Here is a 19,383-nt window from a genome sequence, read left to right as displayed (position 1 = left end):
GGAAAGGTTGAAGAGAGGATACAACAAGACAAAGCACAGGAGTACAAGAGTGAAGAGAGCGGAGAACAAAACAAAGCCGGGGTAGAAAGGACCACCAGAATGATAGCAGAATGATAGCAGAGACCAAGTTTGATAATGCCCAGCCCCGCACTAACCGGATCGGGACAGGCAAGCGAGCCCCTGAGGCCGTGCGGGCGGCAAAACAGGCCATCACCGGGTGACATTGCAACGTCAATCCAACCGCCTGCTGCGAACCCGACCAACTTTGACCGTCATTATCACCCCCTTCCTCATCGATTTCCATCTCGAAAATACGACTACGAGATACCGCATGACCTGACCTTTCGATTGAGACCCCTTTGATCCCACTCCCGCCCATGGTCGTTGTGCTTTTGCGCGTCCCGACGCTATGACTCGGTACGGGGGCCTGGGTCGAACGCGCCCTAAGAAGCTCACTGCTAAGGCGTCCATCCCCATCGTTCGCGAACATGAGATCGATGTAATCGACGACGAACTTCAGTCTACACTCCAACAAATCGAAACCGGCGTGGAAAAGGCCGAGGAGTCCGTACGTTGCCCTTCCCCCCCTCTAATTCTAGCCTAGCCTCATCCCTGCATATCATCACGTGATGACATCACCAAAGCGACACGAAATTTTCACGAAGCTAACTCGAGACGCGCCTCGCTAGGAATTCCACTTGCAAGTCGCGATCAATGCCACTGCTAAAGGCAATGTTACTGCCGCGCACATCCCAACCCCCGAAACCATCCTCAGTAACCTCCAATATGACGAATTATACCCTCCAATATTCTCGCAGCCTGCGACGTATATCCGCTTCTCCTCCACGGTGGAGGACTGCTGCGGCTGTCCATATAACATGACCGAAGAGGATGATGTCTTTCTCAAGATCTTCAATCAGAAGAACCCGGCGAACCGGTGTTCAGAAGATGACTTCGAAGCCACGATGAACTTCTTTGAGGAGACCGCCGAAGCGAAACAGCCATTCGCTGCTGTGGATAGCCCGCCCGTTCTAGCATTTGCGGATATGGAAGACTCCATGGATGCCGCAGTGGAGGAATCTGTGAAGCGCTTCGCCAAGGTTATATATGAGCATTGGAAGTCACGACGAATCGCCGCCGGTAATCGTTCGCTCCAGCCAAGCTTGAAGGTAAATTGCAATTGCGCCCTTGTAACCCCCCCGCCATTCAGACGAATACTCTGCTAACAATTGAACTTGTGTAGTTCGAGACTGGTCAGGACACTGATGACAGCGATCCGTATGTCTGCTTCCGTCGGCGTGAGGTTCGTCAGATCCGCAAAACGCGTGGTCGGGATGCCCAGAGCGCCGAGAAGCTGCGGCGACTTCGTAAAGAACTTGAAGATGCACGGCAACTGGTTGCTTTGGTGCGTCAACGTGAGGTTGCTCGCAAAGAAATGCTTAGCATGGAACGACACCTCTTCGCGCAGCGCTCCGAGGTCAGGGATATGAAGCGCAAACTCAACATCAAGGACGATGATGAGGACCTCATCAACCAAAAGGTATGTTCTTCTGCTCCTGTTCCTTGTCTTTGCTGCACATTTGCTAACAGTTCGCCCGACTCAGCCCAAGAAGAAGCAACCCGAGATGCCATCTCGACAGCCCACTGCTCCTCAAATTCGCATGCCCCTCAAGGCAGGCTTGCAAGGCGCAGAAGATCTTCAATTATTGGAAGATCACCAGGCAGAGAAGGAGAACGAGATTATGCGCGATATCAAGCAGAATATCGCAAAGCACATCAAGTGGAACGAGGGCTTCGTAGACCACACCCGTGCGCCGCTGTCACCGTCACCAGAAAGGACATTCGACACTGCGGCTTTTCGTCCGGCTTTTACTGCACAATTGCCCACACCGCCGTCTTCAGAAGCATCGGCTGATGCAATGGACACATCGCTGGATGTCAGCCCTCTCTCCGGCCGCGGAGATAAAATTGCCTCGCGGGCCATGGAGCTGCATGAAGAACCGTCTCGTATGCCGTCATTCCGGCGACGAGTTGGTCGCGGTGGAAGATTAATGATTGACCGTCGAAACCTTGCGGCACGCTGTAAAATCGAAATGGATCCCCTCCGGACCGATCGATTCAAATTCGATCAAGAAGACTCCGATGAAGAGTCTTCGTATGAAACGGATGGTTATAGCATACAGATCATGCAACACCGGGCCATCACCATGGCCAAGGCACGGGAACAGGCCGCAGTTGCTGCTCATGCGCAGGCGCAGGCGCAAGCACAAGCAGCAGCTCAGGTCCAAGCCCAACGACGATTGCAAGCCGATCAAGCTGGCAACAACCCAGGGCCAAGTGGACCTCCACCAGCTCCGCCAGCTATGGTAGCTGCATCGTCTGAGGCTTGATCGTGTCATTTCCTTTCCCTCCCCTTAACGTTTTTCTTTTTGCAGCATTTGGCGGGCGTTTTCGTGTGTTTTTTTTCCTCCATCATCCCGTCGCCCCGCCTCACCTCACCACTTTTCACCTTCTCCCACACTGTAGTTTTAGTACCCTTCATGTTTTGACGAATATCGTGGGCGACGAAGGGATTTGATGGTCTCGCTTGTGCTTTTTTTCTTCCTTGCTTTCTTCCTCTCCACGCCCACCTCCTTTTTCTTGCTCCTCTTCACCTTTACCCTTCGATACTGTTGCAACTGCCCGTCATTTTGCTGGTCCAGCATCTTAGCGGGTATGTCTGCGTTTGTTAGTGTACATATTTACCTTCTTTGATATCTGGTGAAGGAGAGCGCGCAGGTCGAAGAGACCGCTGTTTTGTATGATGGATAACCGAAGTTATGATGCCTGTGATGATGGAAAAAGGGAATAAGGGCAGAAAAGGAGAACTTCCAAAATCTAACAGAAATATAATCACTCGCCAATATCTTGACACTTTTTTTGGCCTTTGTCGGCTTCGTAACGTAATTCGTATGGCCACCGCGGGAGCCTGCTCTCTCAAGAGCATATATCCGATATCCACCTCAATCACCATTCTCGGGGCCGTTGTTCGTGTTGTTCGTAGTTCGTTTGAGAAATCAAGCCGCCACAATGGAATCAAGCATCGCTAAAACAGCCTGGCAGATCTCCTTCTCGCCCATGCGCACCTGAAGGGCCATTTTCAGTCGACGAGATGACCCTTCTAGAGACGCAGGTGACTGGGGAGGGGAAAGACTTTGTAGGAGCTGGGTGTCCTGAGCGAGCGATGTTGCATATTGACCTTGCTTGGCTTGGAAGATTTTGCAGAGAAGGGCAGCCTGTTTCGCATCCATGGACGGCTTTGGCAGCTTGTTTCTGGATCGACGCTGTTCGAATTCTTCGGGTGTCTGCGACAGCGTCGTGAGAAGGACGACCAATTCTGCAGGTAGAATATCCTCAAGCGAGGCATTGTTCAAAGGTCTCGGGATGACGTATCCGTCTTCTAGAACTTCGTGCTCGTCGAGGAATTGAAGCTGGACAACAAAATTAGTCAATTGTCCAGATAGAGGTGCAGGAATGGTGGATTTTGCTGGATTTCTTTTTGGCATACCCTAGGTTGCGATTCCAAGTCGTCAGTGGGAAGACCGGCTGTTTGGCAGATATCTCGCAAGGATAGCTCGATCACGTCGAATGGGGCGTAGTTTTCTGTCACATAGCCGTAACGGCGGAGCAGATCTGCGCGAGGAATTTCGCCGTAGTCATTGAAGATCTCCTCGTTTTCACGAATGGGTTTCAATGCCCTCATTATCAATGACTCTTCTTCTTGGTATAAACGGGCCTAGAGAATGATAGTTTGTTAGAGAAGACAAATCCAGTCACGGGATCCGGGTCAGTTTCTACCCACATTGTTGCGGTCAGCGTCGGCATTGAGGAGATCAGCCAGAGGGACCATGCCCTTGGATAACTGCTCCTCCTCATCATCAGTCATGTAGCTGTCATCCGCATCGTTCATTTCGTCATCATCATCCTCGGACTTCTCGATATCAAAAGCATAAGCCATAATGAGGGAGCCCATCATGTGAGCAAGTTCCAGCAGCGCCGCAGCGCCGGCATCACCCTCGTATGAAGAGAGCTGGCCAACAGGCGGGAATAGAGACGGGTTCGCCCTAACAACGGGAGCGATTGACTCGAGGATCGACTCATCGGCACCCTGTTTGCCAATCTTGTCAACAATGGCACTGGCCTGCAATTCCTGCAGTTCCGCCGCGGACCAGAACATCAATGTGTCGAATTGTGTGGGTAGGATTTGGAAGTAGGGTGCCCATTGAGAGGAGGGACCCTTCAAGTATTCGTATATCATTACTAGCATCAGGGACAGCCAGGGGCCCAGATTCTCCACATCTTGGGGGAGCAGGGACTTCAGGTCTGAATTCTGCACGGCGAGAATTAGGGAACGTGGGATCGAGAATAGTTCTTCTCCTTCTTCGATGTTTGTTCGGGCCACTATAATTATGGAGAAGAAACATTGTTAGAGAAGGTGCTTTCCTGTCAACCCATTTTGCTGACCATTGCGGATTTTGTGTGGTGGGGGGGGGGGGGAAGTTGAATTTACCGATTCCTCGTCCTGCACCAGTGGCTCGAAGGTCTGCTAGGAGGATCTTGGAGTTGACCTTAACACCCGGGCTTCCTTCCAACCAAGAAATGAAGTTGTTCGACTGTTGCTGGAAGCTTGAAGGGTCGGGGAAGTGGTTGGAGGAGGACATGTTGTATGGGATGTAGCCGTAATGACGAAAGAAAGAATGGGGAGGTGATGGGAGGTGGGGAGAGAGAAGATTGGACAATATATCCCTATTCCAGTCCTTGTCCCTGCTCAGAGAATCAAAGGGAGAAAAGGTGAAGGATTTCTGCAAAGAGTTGAGGGAGTGGGGGGAAAGGGAAAATGAAAGGGTAAAGAGTATGTAGATGGAGGACCCGTAATTATTCATAACTTTTGGCCCTCGGAGAACGTTCGGCGAAACGGGATTGGTCCAGTCTCGTCGCCGCTTTTACCGATACCGATAACGATAACGAAAATCGGCAGGACCACCACCAGTGCATACCTGACGAGTAACAGCAACAGCAACAGCATATCAAAGCTCAGTCCCTCTCACTTCCTATATTTCCATATAGACAACCTCCAAGATGATTGCCATTGGCATGGAGGGCTCCGCCAACAAGATTGGTATCGGCATTATGTCACATCCCAAAGATGGCAGCCCACCACAAGTCCTCGCGAACATTCGACACACCTATGTTTCCCCACCTGGAGAAGGCTTTTTGCCCAAAGATGTGGCCCGTCACCACCGGACATGGGTTGTCAACCTAGTGAAGGGAGCCCTCAAGGAGGCTCGAGTGTCGGTCGAGGAGGTCGACTGTATCTGCTTCACCCAAGGACCTGGAATGGGTGCCCCGCTACAAGCTGTCGCAATTGCGGCGCGCATGCTGAGTCTTCTTTGGGGCAAGGCATTGATCGGTGTGAATCACTGTGTAGGACGTGAGTCTTCTTCCAATCCCAGCCATACGGCATTATCTTCTCTTTATATTCGAGGTACACTAACTAACTCTCCTTCCTCTTCTTCATTAGACATCGAAATGGGCCGTCTGATTACCGGCGCAACCAACCCTGTCGTCCTATACGTTTCTGGCGGCAACACACAAGTGATCGCATACAGCTCTCAAAGATACCGAATTTTCGGCGAAACTCTCGACATCGCCGTTGGCAACTGTTTGGACCGATTCGCGCGCACACTACACATATCCAATGATCCGTTCCCGGGTTATAATATCGAGCAACTTGCCAAGCAAGGCAAGCAACTAGTGGATCTCCCATATGTAGTGAAGGGCATGGATGTCTCGTTTTCTGGAATTTTGGCTGCTATTGATTCCTTGGCGGCGACGTTGGGGTTAGGAGGGGAAGAACGCGCGAGAGAAGATGCCGAGAAGGCCTCAAACGTGGAGCAGACAAGCCAAGACCAAGACTCCGACTCCGACAACAAACCTACTCGTGCGGATCTGTGTTTCTCGCTTCAGGAAACTGTTTACTCTATGCTTGTTGAGATTACTGAGCGTGCAATGGCACATGTTGGATCTCAAACAAGTTCTTATCGTTGGTGGTGTGGGCTCCAACGAACGACTACAAGAGATGATGGGTATTATGGCGCGGGATCGTGGTGGTAGCGTTTATGCCACGGATGAACGCTTTTGCATCGATAATGGAATCATGATCGCGCAAGCTGGAATGCTGGCTTATCAGTCCGGCTTCCGGACTCCTCTAAAGGACTCTTCTTGCACACAGCGATTCCGAACGGATGAAGTGCATGTCAAATGGCGGGAGGATTAATGTTGCATACTACGAAAACAGTCGCCAGGACAGAATAAAATAGATATGATTATGTGATATGAAAGAAAAAATTATAAATTCAATGCCATGTGAACCCTCTGTAAATCCATCATACCCTTCGACGAGCATCGTGAGAACAAAACACGAATCTATGGACTATATTGATCCAGTGGAATATTCCAAACAAACTTGTCTACACTTATGGGTGGCTTGTAAATAAGACTTGTTTGCAGCCCGACTTCTTTCTACTTAAATCCGACCAACAGCTTGCAGTTATGGAACACTTCGCTGTATATTAATTTTCCAATATTTAAATTTGATAGGTTCGAAGAATTATCATAAAAATTACCCTGTCAACAAAAAAGGCATGCAAAATTGTCGCTGTGACCTGGAGATATTGGTGGTGAAATGCAAATAAACCACAGAACAACGCCGAACTAAACTCCAATTTACAGAACGTCAAATTCTTGATGCAGTGAGGACTTTGCATAATGTCCCAAGTGGTATTTTATGGAAATGGTTCGAAATATCGAGTCCGCAAGTGTGAAAATCCACACCATAGGTTGAATTGAAGTATCGCTCATTCCAGATCACCGGTTGGTTTGTACAGGATGGTCGTGACGTACTAAAGCAAAGAGTCAGCTTATTTCAGATAATATGTGGCCTGGCCTGGGAGGTTTCTCACCTTTCGCTTGTATCTGGTCGTCACACTCGTGGCGAGCACACCATTTTTGATACTGCTGGTGGCAAGATGGTTTAAGACAGTGTGGTTAGGGTAATTTAGAACACTGCTATCATCTTTGGTGGGAGTATTGCTGTTGAGAATGGATTTGCCAAGGAACAAAGGTAGACTTGGAGGTGTCGCAGTGTCCCCAATGACATTCGCAGCTTGAAGATATGCCGGGCTGTCTTCTTCTTTATCTAGGTCTGCGAGGAACTGGGGGATGGCACCGCCGAAATCGCCGGGTGGGACCTCTTCCTCAGCTTCTTCTTTTTTCGGAGGGTCATCGGTTGTCTCCTCAGATTTTCCATCCCGAGAATTATCCGCTATACTCTGCGAGTCGTTTACACCCGCCGGGGTGTCGTTGTCTCTACGGGCATCGTCGGCGCTGATTTCAACATAATTCACGAGGTGGTTGGTGAAATCCACTGCAGTTGGAAGAGTATCGGATGCTCGCATTTCTCCGTCAACAATGAATTTCAAGTGGTGGGTTCCGGGGCGGAGATTCAATGTGGTCGACATAACCGCGCCATCGTGTTCGCTGTGACATGGTGAGCCAACCTTCATTCTGAAATTTTGATATTATAGGCGGCTATACTTACCCTCGGTGTAGTCGGAATTTCTTCTCCCAGTTGACGAAGGTTCCAGTGACATAGACTTTTTGACCAGGTGCAGACCATTCTATGACTGTAGGCACAGCCTTTCCAACGCCACTCGTGGTAAATGGTTCGAGTTCATCTAAGACCTCCCCGCCGTCCATGGCCTCACTGCTAATATGGGAGGTCTCTGGGTTCATTTGTTCGTCGAGAAGTCGGTCCGCTGGCATCGATTGTATATGCGAATCTTCGGGCCCCATAATGGGGGACCCTGGCGTGGCGGTGCCATCGGCGATAGGTAATGGCAATCGTGGAGGCCGTTGAAGATGTTGCGATGCATTATAGTAGGAACTCATGGGCGGGGCCGAGGGGTCCATTGGATCGCGTCCCGCGGCATGGCGCGCAACTGGGACTTGCACCGGGTTGGAAAGATCCGGCGCGGGGATATTCTTCCTTTGGGTATATTCAGGACTCTTTGCATCGTATTTTTCTGACTTTCCGGCGGTTCTTGCGGTATGATCGGGGGTGTTTCGTGACTTTAGCCGGTGTTGAACGGAGCCTTGGTAACCTGCCGAGTGGCCCGCAGCTGTCTCCCTTGAGGCGGAAGGGTCGGCTACAGTAGCCTTGTGTGTCGGAATCGCATTGAGGGATGTTCGGCGAACGACCTTTCGATCTCCCGAGGCATTGGGGACATGGCCCGATGGCGCATCGCCGCCTTTGGAAGGGTTGTTGCCCATCGAAGGCGGGGTAGGAAATGCAAGATCGAGTCGACTCTGAGTTTTTACAGGGAGGTAGGAGGGAGGGGGGGGGCGATGGCGGGAGGGAAAGGCGTTTGAGAAAACCACCGGTCAAGTTGATAGCATTGGAGATGTCCTCAGATCATGATCCGCCAGGGAGTAGGAGGTAGAAGGTCGAGGCCCATGACGCTGGGTACCTAATTGGGACAGGGCTTAGGGCTTGCGGTTATAACTCGGCCTTCCCCAGGTTCTGGACTGGATTGATAGAATGGAAGCTGTTGCTAGGCAGTTAAGTTACCTTTGTTATGGTCAATGGGGATATATATCTCCTATTTTTTAACTTCAACATCTTTAAACTTCAGTCTTCTTTCTTATCGATCAACAGGGTATTATCATAGCTGTATGCACTCTCTCTATACTGTGCTGTAGATCACGTGATTTAACCCATTTAGGAGCCGCCTTAGTCATCCGGAATGTACCGCTTTCGGCGCTTATAATGGCAAATCGAAAATCTTTGGGGAACCGTTCATTATGGTATTGAAGATCAAGAGTACAGTAGACTGGTGATATTTCGATTCCTAGCCCATCATGTAAAATACTGCGTGCTTAAATCAATGTATCATCTCTTTTTCTTCTTATACTGTACGTACAGCACGAGCCGCAGCGGAATAACAAAGGTCCGAATGGGTGGGTCCGGATCACGTTACTTCTTGGCTCTTCACTGGATGCCGCCATGCGTCAATGTCATGGGACATGGAACATGGGACATTAGGGCTGTTTGTCAGTTGACAAGGTCATCATGAGCACATCTTCCACCATAGAGATCTGCCTCGGTTTATTTTTTCCACACAATGATATCCGGGAGCGTTTCCATTCTTCAAATAAGAGTAATGGAGGGAAGTGGTGATGAAATGTTCGCCGCATCGCCGCAAACGGAAGTAAACCTTGAATGGTCGATAGCTTCCGGCGGGGAATCTGAGAGTTCCTCAACCCACTTCCGACAATAGACATTGTTTCAAAGGGAAACTCTCTATAGGGGAATTTTGAATGCGTAAAGATAGGTCGGGCCCCTGCATCGGGATCATCGGACAAAAAACGGCGCGTGCCTTGATGATGATCAGTTCGCCCAGCACTGTCCCCCGGGATATGTAATGCTGATAACATTGTCAGCGGCCCTCGATTGTCCAGTCTCATGGTCCGTTTTCGTGCAACTCTTTCTTCTTCCAGGACATACTTCTAGGTCAAAAGATCCCCTTCTCTGCTCTGTTTCCTCTTTGAAGCTTCTCTCGCCTGTTCGTCACAAGATGCAGATCCCATCGATTCCAATATGATATTTCAGCACATCCCATCGAGAAACAGAAGCATCATCATTCCGAGTTTCACTTCAGGTGGCATTTTTGCTACAATATATTGAAAAGTAGCCCGACCCAGACAAAGACAGCAACCCACGGACCTTCACTGCGATACTTTGAACAGGAACCCGTCCTAGTCAAAGACAATACACCGACCGATTTCCATGGCTTTTGAAGAGTCCCCTTTCTACGTGCCAGAGCGCCTTCATAGAGCTACTGAAAAGCTGAAGACAGCCCTCAAAATGAAGTCGTGGCCACACACCCGCCTGCGAAAGCAGCAAAAAGAGCAGCCCGGCCGCTGCTACATCATGGAATTACCAACCGAGTTACTACTTGAAATCAACACCCACCTTACGCTGATCCCCGAAGCCGCCTTCGCCCTGACCTGCAAGCGCATGCTCGCGATCTCAGGCGAAATCCTCAGCTCAAAATCCTTACGATTCACCCGCGACTTCGCCCCTTTGTTTCACCATTATCGCAATGGCCATAATTTTGCTACACCACGGTGGCAATTCATTACCCTGTTGGAGAATAGCCGCTGGCGCACATGCTCCAAATGCCTGAAATTACACCCTCGGACCGCCTTCTCATCTCGAGAAATTCGACGCAAGGCTGAGAATAGGACTTGCAATGTGGGGGAACTGGCCGGCATTGTTGATTTGTGCCCGTGCAAGAAGTTGACTTTCCGTGATAAGCTGGATCTCATCGACCATCTTCGGGTACGACAGATTTCACTGAGAGCCTTGATCTCACAGTTTGGAAACACGGCATCCGATCGCTATTGTTGGCACTCGTGCACGGAACAGTACGGACCAACTCAACTCAAGATATCATTGTTTCCGGAGTTGAATGAAGAGGATCAGTTGGTTATCCACTCGGAATATCAACTTACAACCGAATCCGGCCAAGTTGGCAAGGAGGAGTACATGACACCACGTTTTGGATGCGCCCATCGCTCTGTTGACCTTTGGTTATCGAGCGTTTACCAGTCCACCATTTGTCGGATTTTCGATTCATTCTGTGCGTCTTGCAAACGGATTACGGTCTGTAGTACGTGCGACACGACACTCAAATGCCGTCGAAAGCAGCCGTACCATGCTGAAGAGGGCGGTAAGGTCACATATTCTTTTTGGACACAAAGATCTCTCGGGGGATCTGGCAATGTGCCCGATGCTGCTTGGGGCGTTCAAAGAATCCATCCGGCAGAGCCGTCCATCGGCTTGGAAAACTGCAATGAGCTCTGTCCTTGGACGATCCGTGAACACCCCCCGATCGCCTTTTCGCCTACTTTGGGCGAAGAGATTATCCAACCAGGAATGAGGGATTCTCCCATGAACTCCTTATATTCTTCCATTCAAATGTTGTAAATGAGGGGGGAGGCAAGCGATGCGGGCTAGATGTTAATTGTCTTTATATATACCCTTATATCGTGTTTAACCTAACTATTTTGTCCATGACTAGCTTTAATAATACAATGCTAACTTCATGATAATCCATGGATTAAGCCATCAATAAAAACCAGTTCTAATTCAGCCAGAGTATATACGAGAATAAATCAAATGTCGCCCCATAGTAAATGGCTGCCCCAGGTGGACCTCCGCCTATCGCAAGTGCTTATCAGCTGATCTCCAAAATGATCCTCCGCCCGTGACCCGACGCGACGAAGTCTCGCAGTCTTCCGAGCCCAACCCGCACGCTTTGGGGGATCGGCTTCAGCTGGAGCGCACATCAAGGCGATGAGCTTCCCACCACCCCATTCCGGTCAATACCCGCAGTATATACCCCCGCAGTATCAAACAGGACAGGGACAAGGCCCGCCGCCGCAGTTGCTCTACAGCAATGCCGGCACTCCCTCACCCGCGCCATACAATGGCTACAACAAACCGCCAATCTACCCCCAGGAATGATGCCCTACCCTGCCTATCCACAATACCCTCAGCATCCGCAGCATCCTGTCCAACACCCGGCACCGCATTCTCTTCCGCAGCTGCAGCAATCTCCCCTCATCCACCACCAGCAACAGCAACAGCAACAGCAGATGCAGCAGCAACCTCAACTTCCGCAGTTACATCAACAGTCCCCTCGCCTCCAAATGATACAGCAACCTTCGCGCCCTCAAATACAACAACAACAATCCCCGCGCCCCCAGGTGCAGCAATCTCCGCATGCCCAAATTCAACAGCAACCCCAGCTTTCTCAAATCCAACAACAATCACCACACCTTCAGGTGCAGCAACAGCAGACGCCACGACCTCAGGTACAGCAATCCCCGCGTGCCCAAGTGCAGCAATCTCCGCATGCCCAAATCCAACAGCAACCCCAGCTTTCTCAAATCCAACAACAATCCCCACACCTCCAGGTGCAGCAATCTCCGCATGCCCAAATTCAACAGCAACCCCAGCTTTCACAATCCCCACGCCTTCAGGTGCAGCAATCTCCGCATGCCCAAATTCAACAGCAACCCCAGCTTTCACAATCCCCACGCCTTCAGGTGCAGCAACAGCAGTCCCCATGTCCTCAGGTACAGCAATCCCCGCGTGTCCAAATCCAACAGCAATCACCACGGCCCCAAGTCCAACAACCGTCGCACCCTCAAGCCCAGCATCAATCGCCACGCCCTCGGCTGCAACAATCTCCGCGTTCCCAATTTAAACAGCAACCCCAACTCCCTCAAATACACCAACAATCTCCGCGCCCTCAAACAGAGCAGTATTCCGCCGGTCCAATCTCCCAAGGCCAGGTCTCCATTGTACAGGATCCACCTATCCTTGCTCCGCAACCTGTGAACCCAGTGCCTCAAGCACCTCTATCTCTTCCACAGGAGGTCCCGCAACAACATCAGTTCATCAACCCAGCCGAACTCTTCGTCCAGACCCCGCTGCCAACCGCGCCGCGGTCGCGATACCCCTCCCTGCCACAGTTTGACGAGATAAGCACAGTTCCTCTGGCTGCGGACGAAGTACCTCCACTTCCACCTCCACAGAAAGTGACTTCAATGCCAGCGCCGGCAACAGTCTCGGCGCCAAGTCCAGCCAGAAACCTATCAGCCCCGGCTATTACCCCCCAAGAATATATCCCAAACATTCAACCCCAGCAGACTTTCCAGGCTCAGCAGCCGCAGCAATTGCAACAATTTATCAGGCCTGAAAAGCTCAAGGTCCTGGAACAGCCACCTGCCAAGCTTGAGGTCAAGCTTCCACCCGCGACGCCGACGCCGAAGTCCAATCCAGTACGACCTCAACCAACACCGTCACCCGCGGACAATACTGTTCCACAAGTTGTGATTCCGGCTCCATCACCGGATATTCAAGTAAACCTGCAAAATCAATCCCCCAAGAAACAACAATTGAAGAAGCAACCCAGTCACCAGTCCATAGAGAAGCCAAAAAAGTCTTCCAAGCCGCCCGTGGATTATCAAGTCTTGCTTCTATCACTGGCAGACGAATATTTGAATGCCGCACATAGTCATGGAACCACCATGGCACTATCTACCAGAAGAGATGACGTTGAGGAATACTATAAGCTAATTTCTACCGGGCTAGGGTGTCTAGAGGCTGTTCTAAAGGTAGGCAACCATCAATCCCATCAAATATGCGCCATTCGCTCACAGTTTGTCGATAGAACTGGAGACTACAGCCTCGCAAGGAAGCCTTGGTGAGACTGCGATATGCCCGGACATTATTCGAGGAAACAGAGAATGACCTTGAAGCAGAGACTGCATTGAGTAAAGGCGTGAGTGTTCCTCCCTCTTCGTTTTGTATCGAGTTCAACGGCTAATTTCTTCGAAAGATTGATCTCTGCGAACGAGTGAGTACCACTCAATATCTTGTACTCTCATATGGAATCAACTAATGCTTCTCAGAATCGCATGTTAGATTTGAAGTACAGCATGCAACATCTTCTGGCACGAATGCTTCATAAGTCCAATCCAAAGGCTTCCCTGAAAGCGGTTGATGGAATGATCCAAGATGTCGAGGCGTATGTCTTCTTCTTTCATGCACGCTTCTGAAAATCAGAATACTAATTAGCTTACAGATACCGACATGCTGCCTGGGAGTATGCATTTCGCTTTCTTCGTGTCTCGCTCTCGTTGTCCGCCCCTACACATCAGAATTTCGTTCAAGCACTCCAGCATCTCCACAAGATTGCGGCGATGGCCAATCGCAATGGCGATAGAACTGTCGCGGCAATGGCAGCAGTCATCGAAGCGTTGGCGCATCTCCAGCAAGGCGCCGGCTCTGATGCAATCGAACAAGCACAGCGTGCTGTAGCGATCGCCCGGAGCCATCAGCTAAATGACGAACTTCGTAGCATCCCCCAGCTTTCAACTTTGATCCAGATCGTCGATATTTGCTGCAGTTTACTTGAGTGCGATGTGAACCAATCGGCTGAAAAGCTCAAGGTTATGCAAGCCCTGGTGGACGAAACACTCAATGACCCCAACTGGCGCCCTGATGGCTCATTCTCCGTTCCCCTGAATGGAAAATCTGCCGGTCCATCGTCAATCGACACTGGGGATATTCTGCAGGTTCAAGGTGGAACTTTACTTTTGAGTTTCAGTTGGCTTCCTCAGCATGACCTCTATGCGCTTTCATATTTCTTGAGCTCCATTACGCTGAGTGCCAAGAATTCATACGATGGCCGAAAGGCGGAAAAGTTCCTCGATGAAGGCATTCGCATGATCCAAGGTAAGCATACTATTACATCACCAATAAACTTCATACTCATACATTTGCAGGGGACTTCAAGACGCCACAGGAAATCCCGGAGGCCATGGTCAATGCGGCAAGACGCGTTGAATGGCGCCGGACTCTGTACTGCAACTTCCTTCTGCAACGGGTCTTCCTGGCTTGCTCTAGAACAGACTGGGATTATGCTAGTCAAGCCCTTAAAACCCTCCGCCAGGTGACCCAAGAACTCGGGCCCAACCTTCCCAAATCCATTGAATGTCTCATGGAATACGCCGCCGGCACCATTTCCCAAGCGACCGGAGATCTAGCATCCGCCTTGACTATCTTCCAGTCACCCTTATTAACACTATCGCCATCCGCCAGCAAGATCTCTCGCAATGACCCCTACCGCGACATCTGTATTCTTTCCGCGCTAAACACAGTCCTCATCATACGGGACCCGGCTCATCCAGCCCATTCCCACCTCCCTGCTATTTTGACTACGCTCGAGTCCTTCTGCCAACACAGTCCGAACAAGTACATCCAAGCAGCTTACTTTTTAGTATGCTCTACCGTGCACACCGACTCGACTATACAAACAAAACAATATCTCCAACAGGCTCTGCAATCCGCGACTGCTATCAGCAATAGTCAGATCACATGCATGACGCTGACATTCATGAGCTGGAAATATTTCCGCGGCGTCGTGGGCGAACAGGCTGAAAAGAGCGCAAGGGCTGGTCGGGCCATGGCGAAACGAGCAAATCATCGGCTTTGGGCTAGTGTCACGGATGAAATGCTCGCCGATACTCTCGAACGGCAGGGTAAGGGTGAGGAAGCTAGTAGTGTGCGTGAGGAAGGCCAACGACTGGTTATGGGTCTTCCGCCTGGCTTGAAACGTCCAACTTAGATCAAGATTCGCTTGCCTCTTGATGTGGCGTCCAAATGTCCTTGATGTGAATGTCAACATCTTACTGTTTCTTTTTTCTTCCCCATTTCCGAGGACGTTTTCCTCTTGTCCTTTGTTTTTTTTTTCTATTGGGAAGGAGTTAGTGTATGATACCATCTCGTGAATATGGTGCAAAGGCGTCTCATTTATCTAGTCTAGGCCTCGAGATAGACCAGCGAATATATCTAGTATATGTACCATTTATAACCGTTCAACTGTACTTGTACTGCTGTGCGCCGTCTCGAAGGGTAAAAGACACCGTCGGTACCAAAACCATCCCTCGGCTTTACCCAGGTGTCGCTAGGTCTAGAAATTCAAGAAACTTGAAAGTGGAGGTGAGATCGTATAGCATAGAAGTGTGATTAAACTTTCCAGTTCATTCAAGTGCTTTGCCTAAGGTGTCCGTCCTCTCACACCCCTCGGCGCTTACTTATTAGATGGTAACAAATATTAAATCCGCCCGCAGTGGTGTAAACATGCAAGTATCGGTGGTATGGTATATGGGGAACGGGAACGGGAACGGGGACGGGAAAGAAGCCCAGTAAGCATACTCCATAGACATATAATGCAATAACATTGATTGTCAAGAGAGAAAGGGGGGAAATGAAATCAAAAACGACAGAAGGTGGGATTAAAAACAAAATATTTCAAGGTCAAGGCACCACCCACAAGAACTTTGAAACTTGACACACCCCATCATGTCCATAATACGCCGGCAGTTTTCGACTAAATATGCCCCAGCCCAGGCCCGTAGGCTTGGAAAAGCCGCTGCAAAAACAAACAATGCAACACCCAGAATCAAAAGAAACGCTCAAACCAGACCGTAGAGAGAAAGCGCAGCAAAAGAAAAGAGTGGGAAAAAAAATTCACCCCAAACCTGCCCAAACCCCCCGAATCTCCTCGCAAGTTGAATATCCTTCTGCATAATAGTGACGCGCTTAGCATGAATAGCGCAAAGATTCGTATCTTCAAATAAATGCACCAGAAACGCCTCGGAAGCTTCCTGCAATGCCTGAATGGCGTGTGATTGCCAGCGGATTTCCGAGCCCCGTTCTGCGGGGAGTAGATCCAGTGCGACTTCACGGACTAGGCGGGCAAATGGAAGTTTTGCGATCAATAGGTCGTAGGAGCGTTGGTAGCGGCGGATTTCTTTTAATGCGACTGTGCCGGGCTTGTAGCGGCGGCGGCGGCCTGTGGGGGTCGGGTCTCCGGCTGTTGGTGAGGTTGTTGGTTAGTTGGTGGGTGGATTGGATTGGATTGGGGGAGCGGTTGGCATGGGGATGAGGGGAAGAAAACAAGTGCTCGGCTGGGTTCGCATTGCGCGGGACAGGAACAGGGACAGACATACGTTGTACATTTGATGGTCGCTTTGCGGCTGGCTTCTTCTTCGGTGTGCCGGTAGTTTTGCGCGCCGTTGATGGTGAGCTTGGGTTGGCTGTTGTTGACTTTTGTGATGGGCGACCTTTGCCGACTTTGGATGCGGATTTGACTGGCATTGTTCGGTTGCGAAAATGATTCGCGAGGGAATGAAAAATGAAAAAGATATAAAACTGAAGACGATAAAGCCCTGCCGAAACGAGGCGTTGCGATTGAACGTATGACAGGTACTCCGTAGGTTGCTATTCAATGCGCGCTTTTTTTCAGATCGCCCTTGCAGGAGGTTCGGTTCCGGGGGGGCTTGTTGAAGGGAGTGAGGGGATGGGAAATACTCCGTAGGTCGAAAGTATTATCAGAGGAGAAATCGGTTCAACGATGGTGGGGGGATAAGTTGGGAGAATAATTGGAATGCGAAATGCGCAAAAAAGAGGAGGCTGGGGGGAAATTGAAAGAGTAGTTTAACTCGTTTCGTCTAGCCTCGCGCGGGAGACGCGGGAGATCGCGCGTCTCCCGCGCGTTGTACGGGGTCACGTGTCTGGGGCCTCGACAGGTTGGCCTTGGATATACATGAAGGTGGCCTCTTACGAGTCTTGATAGATTCTCCGCACTCCTTCCCCTCCTTCCCTTTCTCCCTTCCCCCTCATAACCTCACATCATGGCTGCCTTGTGGGAGAACAACGGGCAGATGGGTCAGTTTCCATTAGAACAATGGTTTTATGAGATGCCCCCAGTGACGCGGTGGTGGACCGTGGCCACGGTGGCTACCTCTGTACTGGTACAGTGCCACATTGTGACTCCATTCCAGCTCTTCTACAGCTTCCGCACCGTCTATGCCAAATCGCAGTACTGGCGTCTCCTATCCACATTTCTCTACTTCGGCCCACTAAACCTTGACCTCTTATTTCACGTCTTCTTCTTACAACGCTACTCACGTCTTCTGGAAGAATCCTCTGGTCGCTCCCCGGCTCAATTCACCTGGTTGATCGTCTACGCCTGCTCTTCGCTGCTGTTGATATCGCCATTCCTCTCGTTACCATTCCTCGGAACCGCACTGTCTTCCAGTCTCGTTTATATCTGGGCGAGACGGAATCCAGAGACTCGACTCAGTTTCCTCGGCCTGCTCGTCTTCACAGCTCCATATCTCCCGTGGGTGTTGATGGGCTTTAGTCTAGTCATGCATAAGATGGTGCCCAAGGATGAACTTTGTGGCGTTGTCGTGGGCCATGTCTGGTACTTTTTCAATGATGTTTATCCCACTCTTCATGGTGGTCATCGTCCTTTTGATCCGCCGAGATGGTGGCGGCGGTTGTTTGAGGGCAATCTTGATGCAGAAGAGCGAGAACGCCCCGGCCCCACTGATGCGACCGTCAATCAAGAGTTTGCTGCCGCCGCCGCCGCACCCGAGGTCCGATAATATGCTCTTGCGACTATTTCCTATGGGATCCTTATCATTGCCTTTGCCTTTGCCATTGCCATTGTATCGGGACGCGTACTTCCGAACCTTAAATGACAGACTCGTGGCGAAAAAGCCAATTGACTAGAGTTAGTACCCCGCGCGTGATCAGATCATCTTGAGGATGGTCTTTTGAGATGGCGCCAACACCGATTTCGAAGAGGAAAATGGCCGCGGAGAAAGATCAAAGTGATGTGATGGATGATGTACACGTAGCTCGAGCGGGGTGACCCTCCACTTTGAGAGAGTTCTAAAATTGCCAGGTGGGGTGGTTCTGCCTGTGCAAGTGCAGCTTGCTGGCAGTTCACTGAGGTGGAATCGAAATCGAAATCGAACCTGATCTAGGTGGGGTGCCCGAGGTCAAAGGGTCGCTTGAGTCGCCTTCTAGCGGAACGTTAAACCGAGCAGGAAGCAGAGTGACTTACGAGTATGAGAAGGATGGGATCCTCATGCATTGTTTTACATTGATAGCGATAGATACCCTTTTATTATTGTTATTACTACGGAGTATTTTGCATTCTTTTTATCGTTATCGCTACGGCCGTACCCTATTACTATTATTATGCTCAAGTTCATGCTCTTGATCGTACTCGTATTCTTTCTCTTATTTTAGACTCGGTCTGATTAGTGGTATTTCTGTTGCCTGACCCAATTGATGAATACTCGTAGTGTATTATGGATCATTGGCTGCAAGGATGGTTGTCATATTCAAATTACATACGATGGTTTCACCATACAATGGTATATGTACTACTATGTGTGCTCTGTCTATCTCCTTGCACCAGTGGTGGTATTCTATACAACTCCGACCCGACCCTAGCCTACGATCGTCAGTCTATGGCGTTGGCCAAGTTGCCAAGTTTCTAAGTAGCCATTACCATAGCCATGGCTAAGGGCAGGCTGAATTACGCCCAGACGACAAGAAACCGGCATTTGGCCCCGCGAGGCGAGCGTATGACATGGGACGAAAGAATGCCCCGATTTGGGACTCGTTACGGAGTGGAGGGTTGGGTGGCTCAGCGATGAACGGTAACCAGGGCCCCGATCCCCGAACCCCGACCCCCAACCACCCACGTCATGCTAGGCAAAAAGTAGGCTAAAACCTGGAGATTGAGTGCATGGATCGTTTGTTCCAGGGTAAAAATAAAAGACTGGGGGTCAAGTGTGGTCCAGTTGAATTGACCAGTTGGCCCATTAAGCCCACGATAGTGG

General features: G+C 50.3%; 8 protein-coding genes across 8 annotated transcripts; 5 read left to right on the top strand and 3 right to left on the bottom strand.

Moving 5' to 3' along the window:
• Nucleotides 1-409: 409 nt before the first annotated feature.
• Nucleotides 410-2,390, top strand: N7481_007330 (uncharacterized protein; the record flags this gene model as incomplete). The annotated part of the gene is made up of 4 exons (XM_057266549.1): nucleotides 410-568; nucleotides 690-1,169; nucleotides 1,244-1,540; nucleotides 1,605-2,390. 4 exons carry the CDS (start codon nucleotides 410-412, stop codon nucleotides 2,388-2,390), a joined length of 1,722 nt encoding a protein of 573 aa, XP_057120750.1.
• A 666-nt stretch (nucleotides 2,391-3,056) lies between these two features.
• Nucleotides 3,057-4,700, bottom strand: N7481_007329 (ribosomal lysine N-methyltransferase; the record flags this gene model as incomplete). The annotated part of the gene is made up of 4 exons (XM_057266548.1): nucleotides 3,057-3,470; nucleotides 3,548-3,775; nucleotides 3,842-4,440; nucleotides 4,550-4,700. The coding sequence occupies 4 exons, from the start codon at nucleotides 4,698-4,700 to the stop codon at nucleotides 3,057-3,059; spliced, it is 1,392 nt and encodes a 463-aa protein (XP_057120749.1).
• A 418-nt stretch (nucleotides 4,701-5,118) lies between these two features.
• Nucleotides 5,119-6,316, top strand: kae1 (O-sialoglycoprotein endopeptidase; the record flags this gene model as incomplete). The annotated part of the gene is made up of 3 exons (XM_057266547.1): nucleotides 5,119-5,470; nucleotides 5,561-5,990; nucleotides 6,034-6,316. The coding sequence occupies 3 exons, from the start codon at nucleotides 5,119-5,121 to the stop codon at nucleotides 6,314-6,316; spliced, it is 1,065 nt and encodes a 354-aa protein (XP_057120748.1).
• A 580-nt stretch (nucleotides 6,317-6,896) lies between these two features.
• N7481_007327 (putative Snf1 kinase complex beta-subunit Gal83) lies at nucleotides 6,897-8,370 on the bottom strand (the record flags this gene model as incomplete). Its single annotated transcript, XM_057266546.1, has 3 exons — nucleotides 6,897-6,941; nucleotides 7,002-7,578; nucleotides 7,640-8,370. 3 exons carry the CDS (start codon nucleotides 8,368-8,370, stop codon nucleotides 6,897-6,899), a joined length of 1,353 nt encoding a protein of 450 aa, XP_057120747.1.
• Nucleotides 8,371-9,886: 1,516 nt separating this feature from the next.
• Nucleotides 9,887-11,089, top strand: N7481_007326 (uncharacterized protein; the record flags this gene model as incomplete). Its single annotated transcript, XM_057266545.1, has 1 exon — nucleotides 9,887-11,089. One exon carries the CDS (start codon nucleotides 9,887-9,889, stop codon nucleotides 11,087-11,089), a length of 1,203 nt encoding a protein of 400 aa, XP_057120746.1.
• A 725-nt stretch (nucleotides 11,090-11,814) lies between these two features.
• Nucleotides 11,815-15,302, top strand: N7481_007325 (uncharacterized protein; the record flags this gene model as incomplete). Its single annotated transcript, XM_057266544.1, has 6 exons — nucleotides 11,815-13,287; nucleotides 13,344-13,454; nucleotides 13,512-13,529; nucleotides 13,585-13,700; nucleotides 13,758-14,410; nucleotides 14,461-15,302. The coding sequence occupies 6 exons, from the start codon at nucleotides 11,815-11,817 to the stop codon at nucleotides 15,300-15,302; spliced, it is 3,213 nt and encodes a 1,070-aa protein (XP_057120745.1).
• An 850-nt stretch (nucleotides 15,303-16,152) lies between these two features.
• Nucleotides 16,153-16,837, bottom strand: N7481_007324 (histone H3 family protein; the record flags this gene model as incomplete). The annotated part of the gene is made up of 2 exons (XM_057266543.1): nucleotides 16,153-16,553; nucleotides 16,690-16,837. 2 exons carry the CDS (start codon nucleotides 16,835-16,837, stop codon nucleotides 16,153-16,155), a joined length of 549 nt encoding a protein of 182 aa, XP_057120744.1.
• Nucleotides 16,838-17,373: 536 nt separating this feature from the next.
• Nucleotides 17,374-18,132, top strand: derA (putative ER-associated proteolytic system protein Der1; the record flags this gene model as incomplete). Its single annotated transcript, XM_057266542.1, has 1 exon — nucleotides 17,374-18,132. One exon carries the CDS (start codon nucleotides 17,374-17,376, stop codon nucleotides 18,130-18,132), a length of 759 nt encoding a protein of 252 aa, XP_057120743.1.
• Nucleotides 18,133-19,383: the final 1,251 nt, after the last annotated feature.

This window comes from Penicillium waksmanii, assembly GCF_028829765.1.
Source record: "Penicillium waksmanii strain IBT 27052 chromosome Unknown utg000007l:1.0-4314555.0:1.0-4317578.0, whole genome shotgun sequence".
Taxonomy (NCBI): domain Eukaryota; kingdom Fungi; phylum Ascomycota; class Eurotiomycetes; order Eurotiales; family Aspergillaceae; genus Penicillium; species Penicillium waksmanii.
This window is presented reverse-complemented; position numbering and strand designations above follow the sequence as displayed.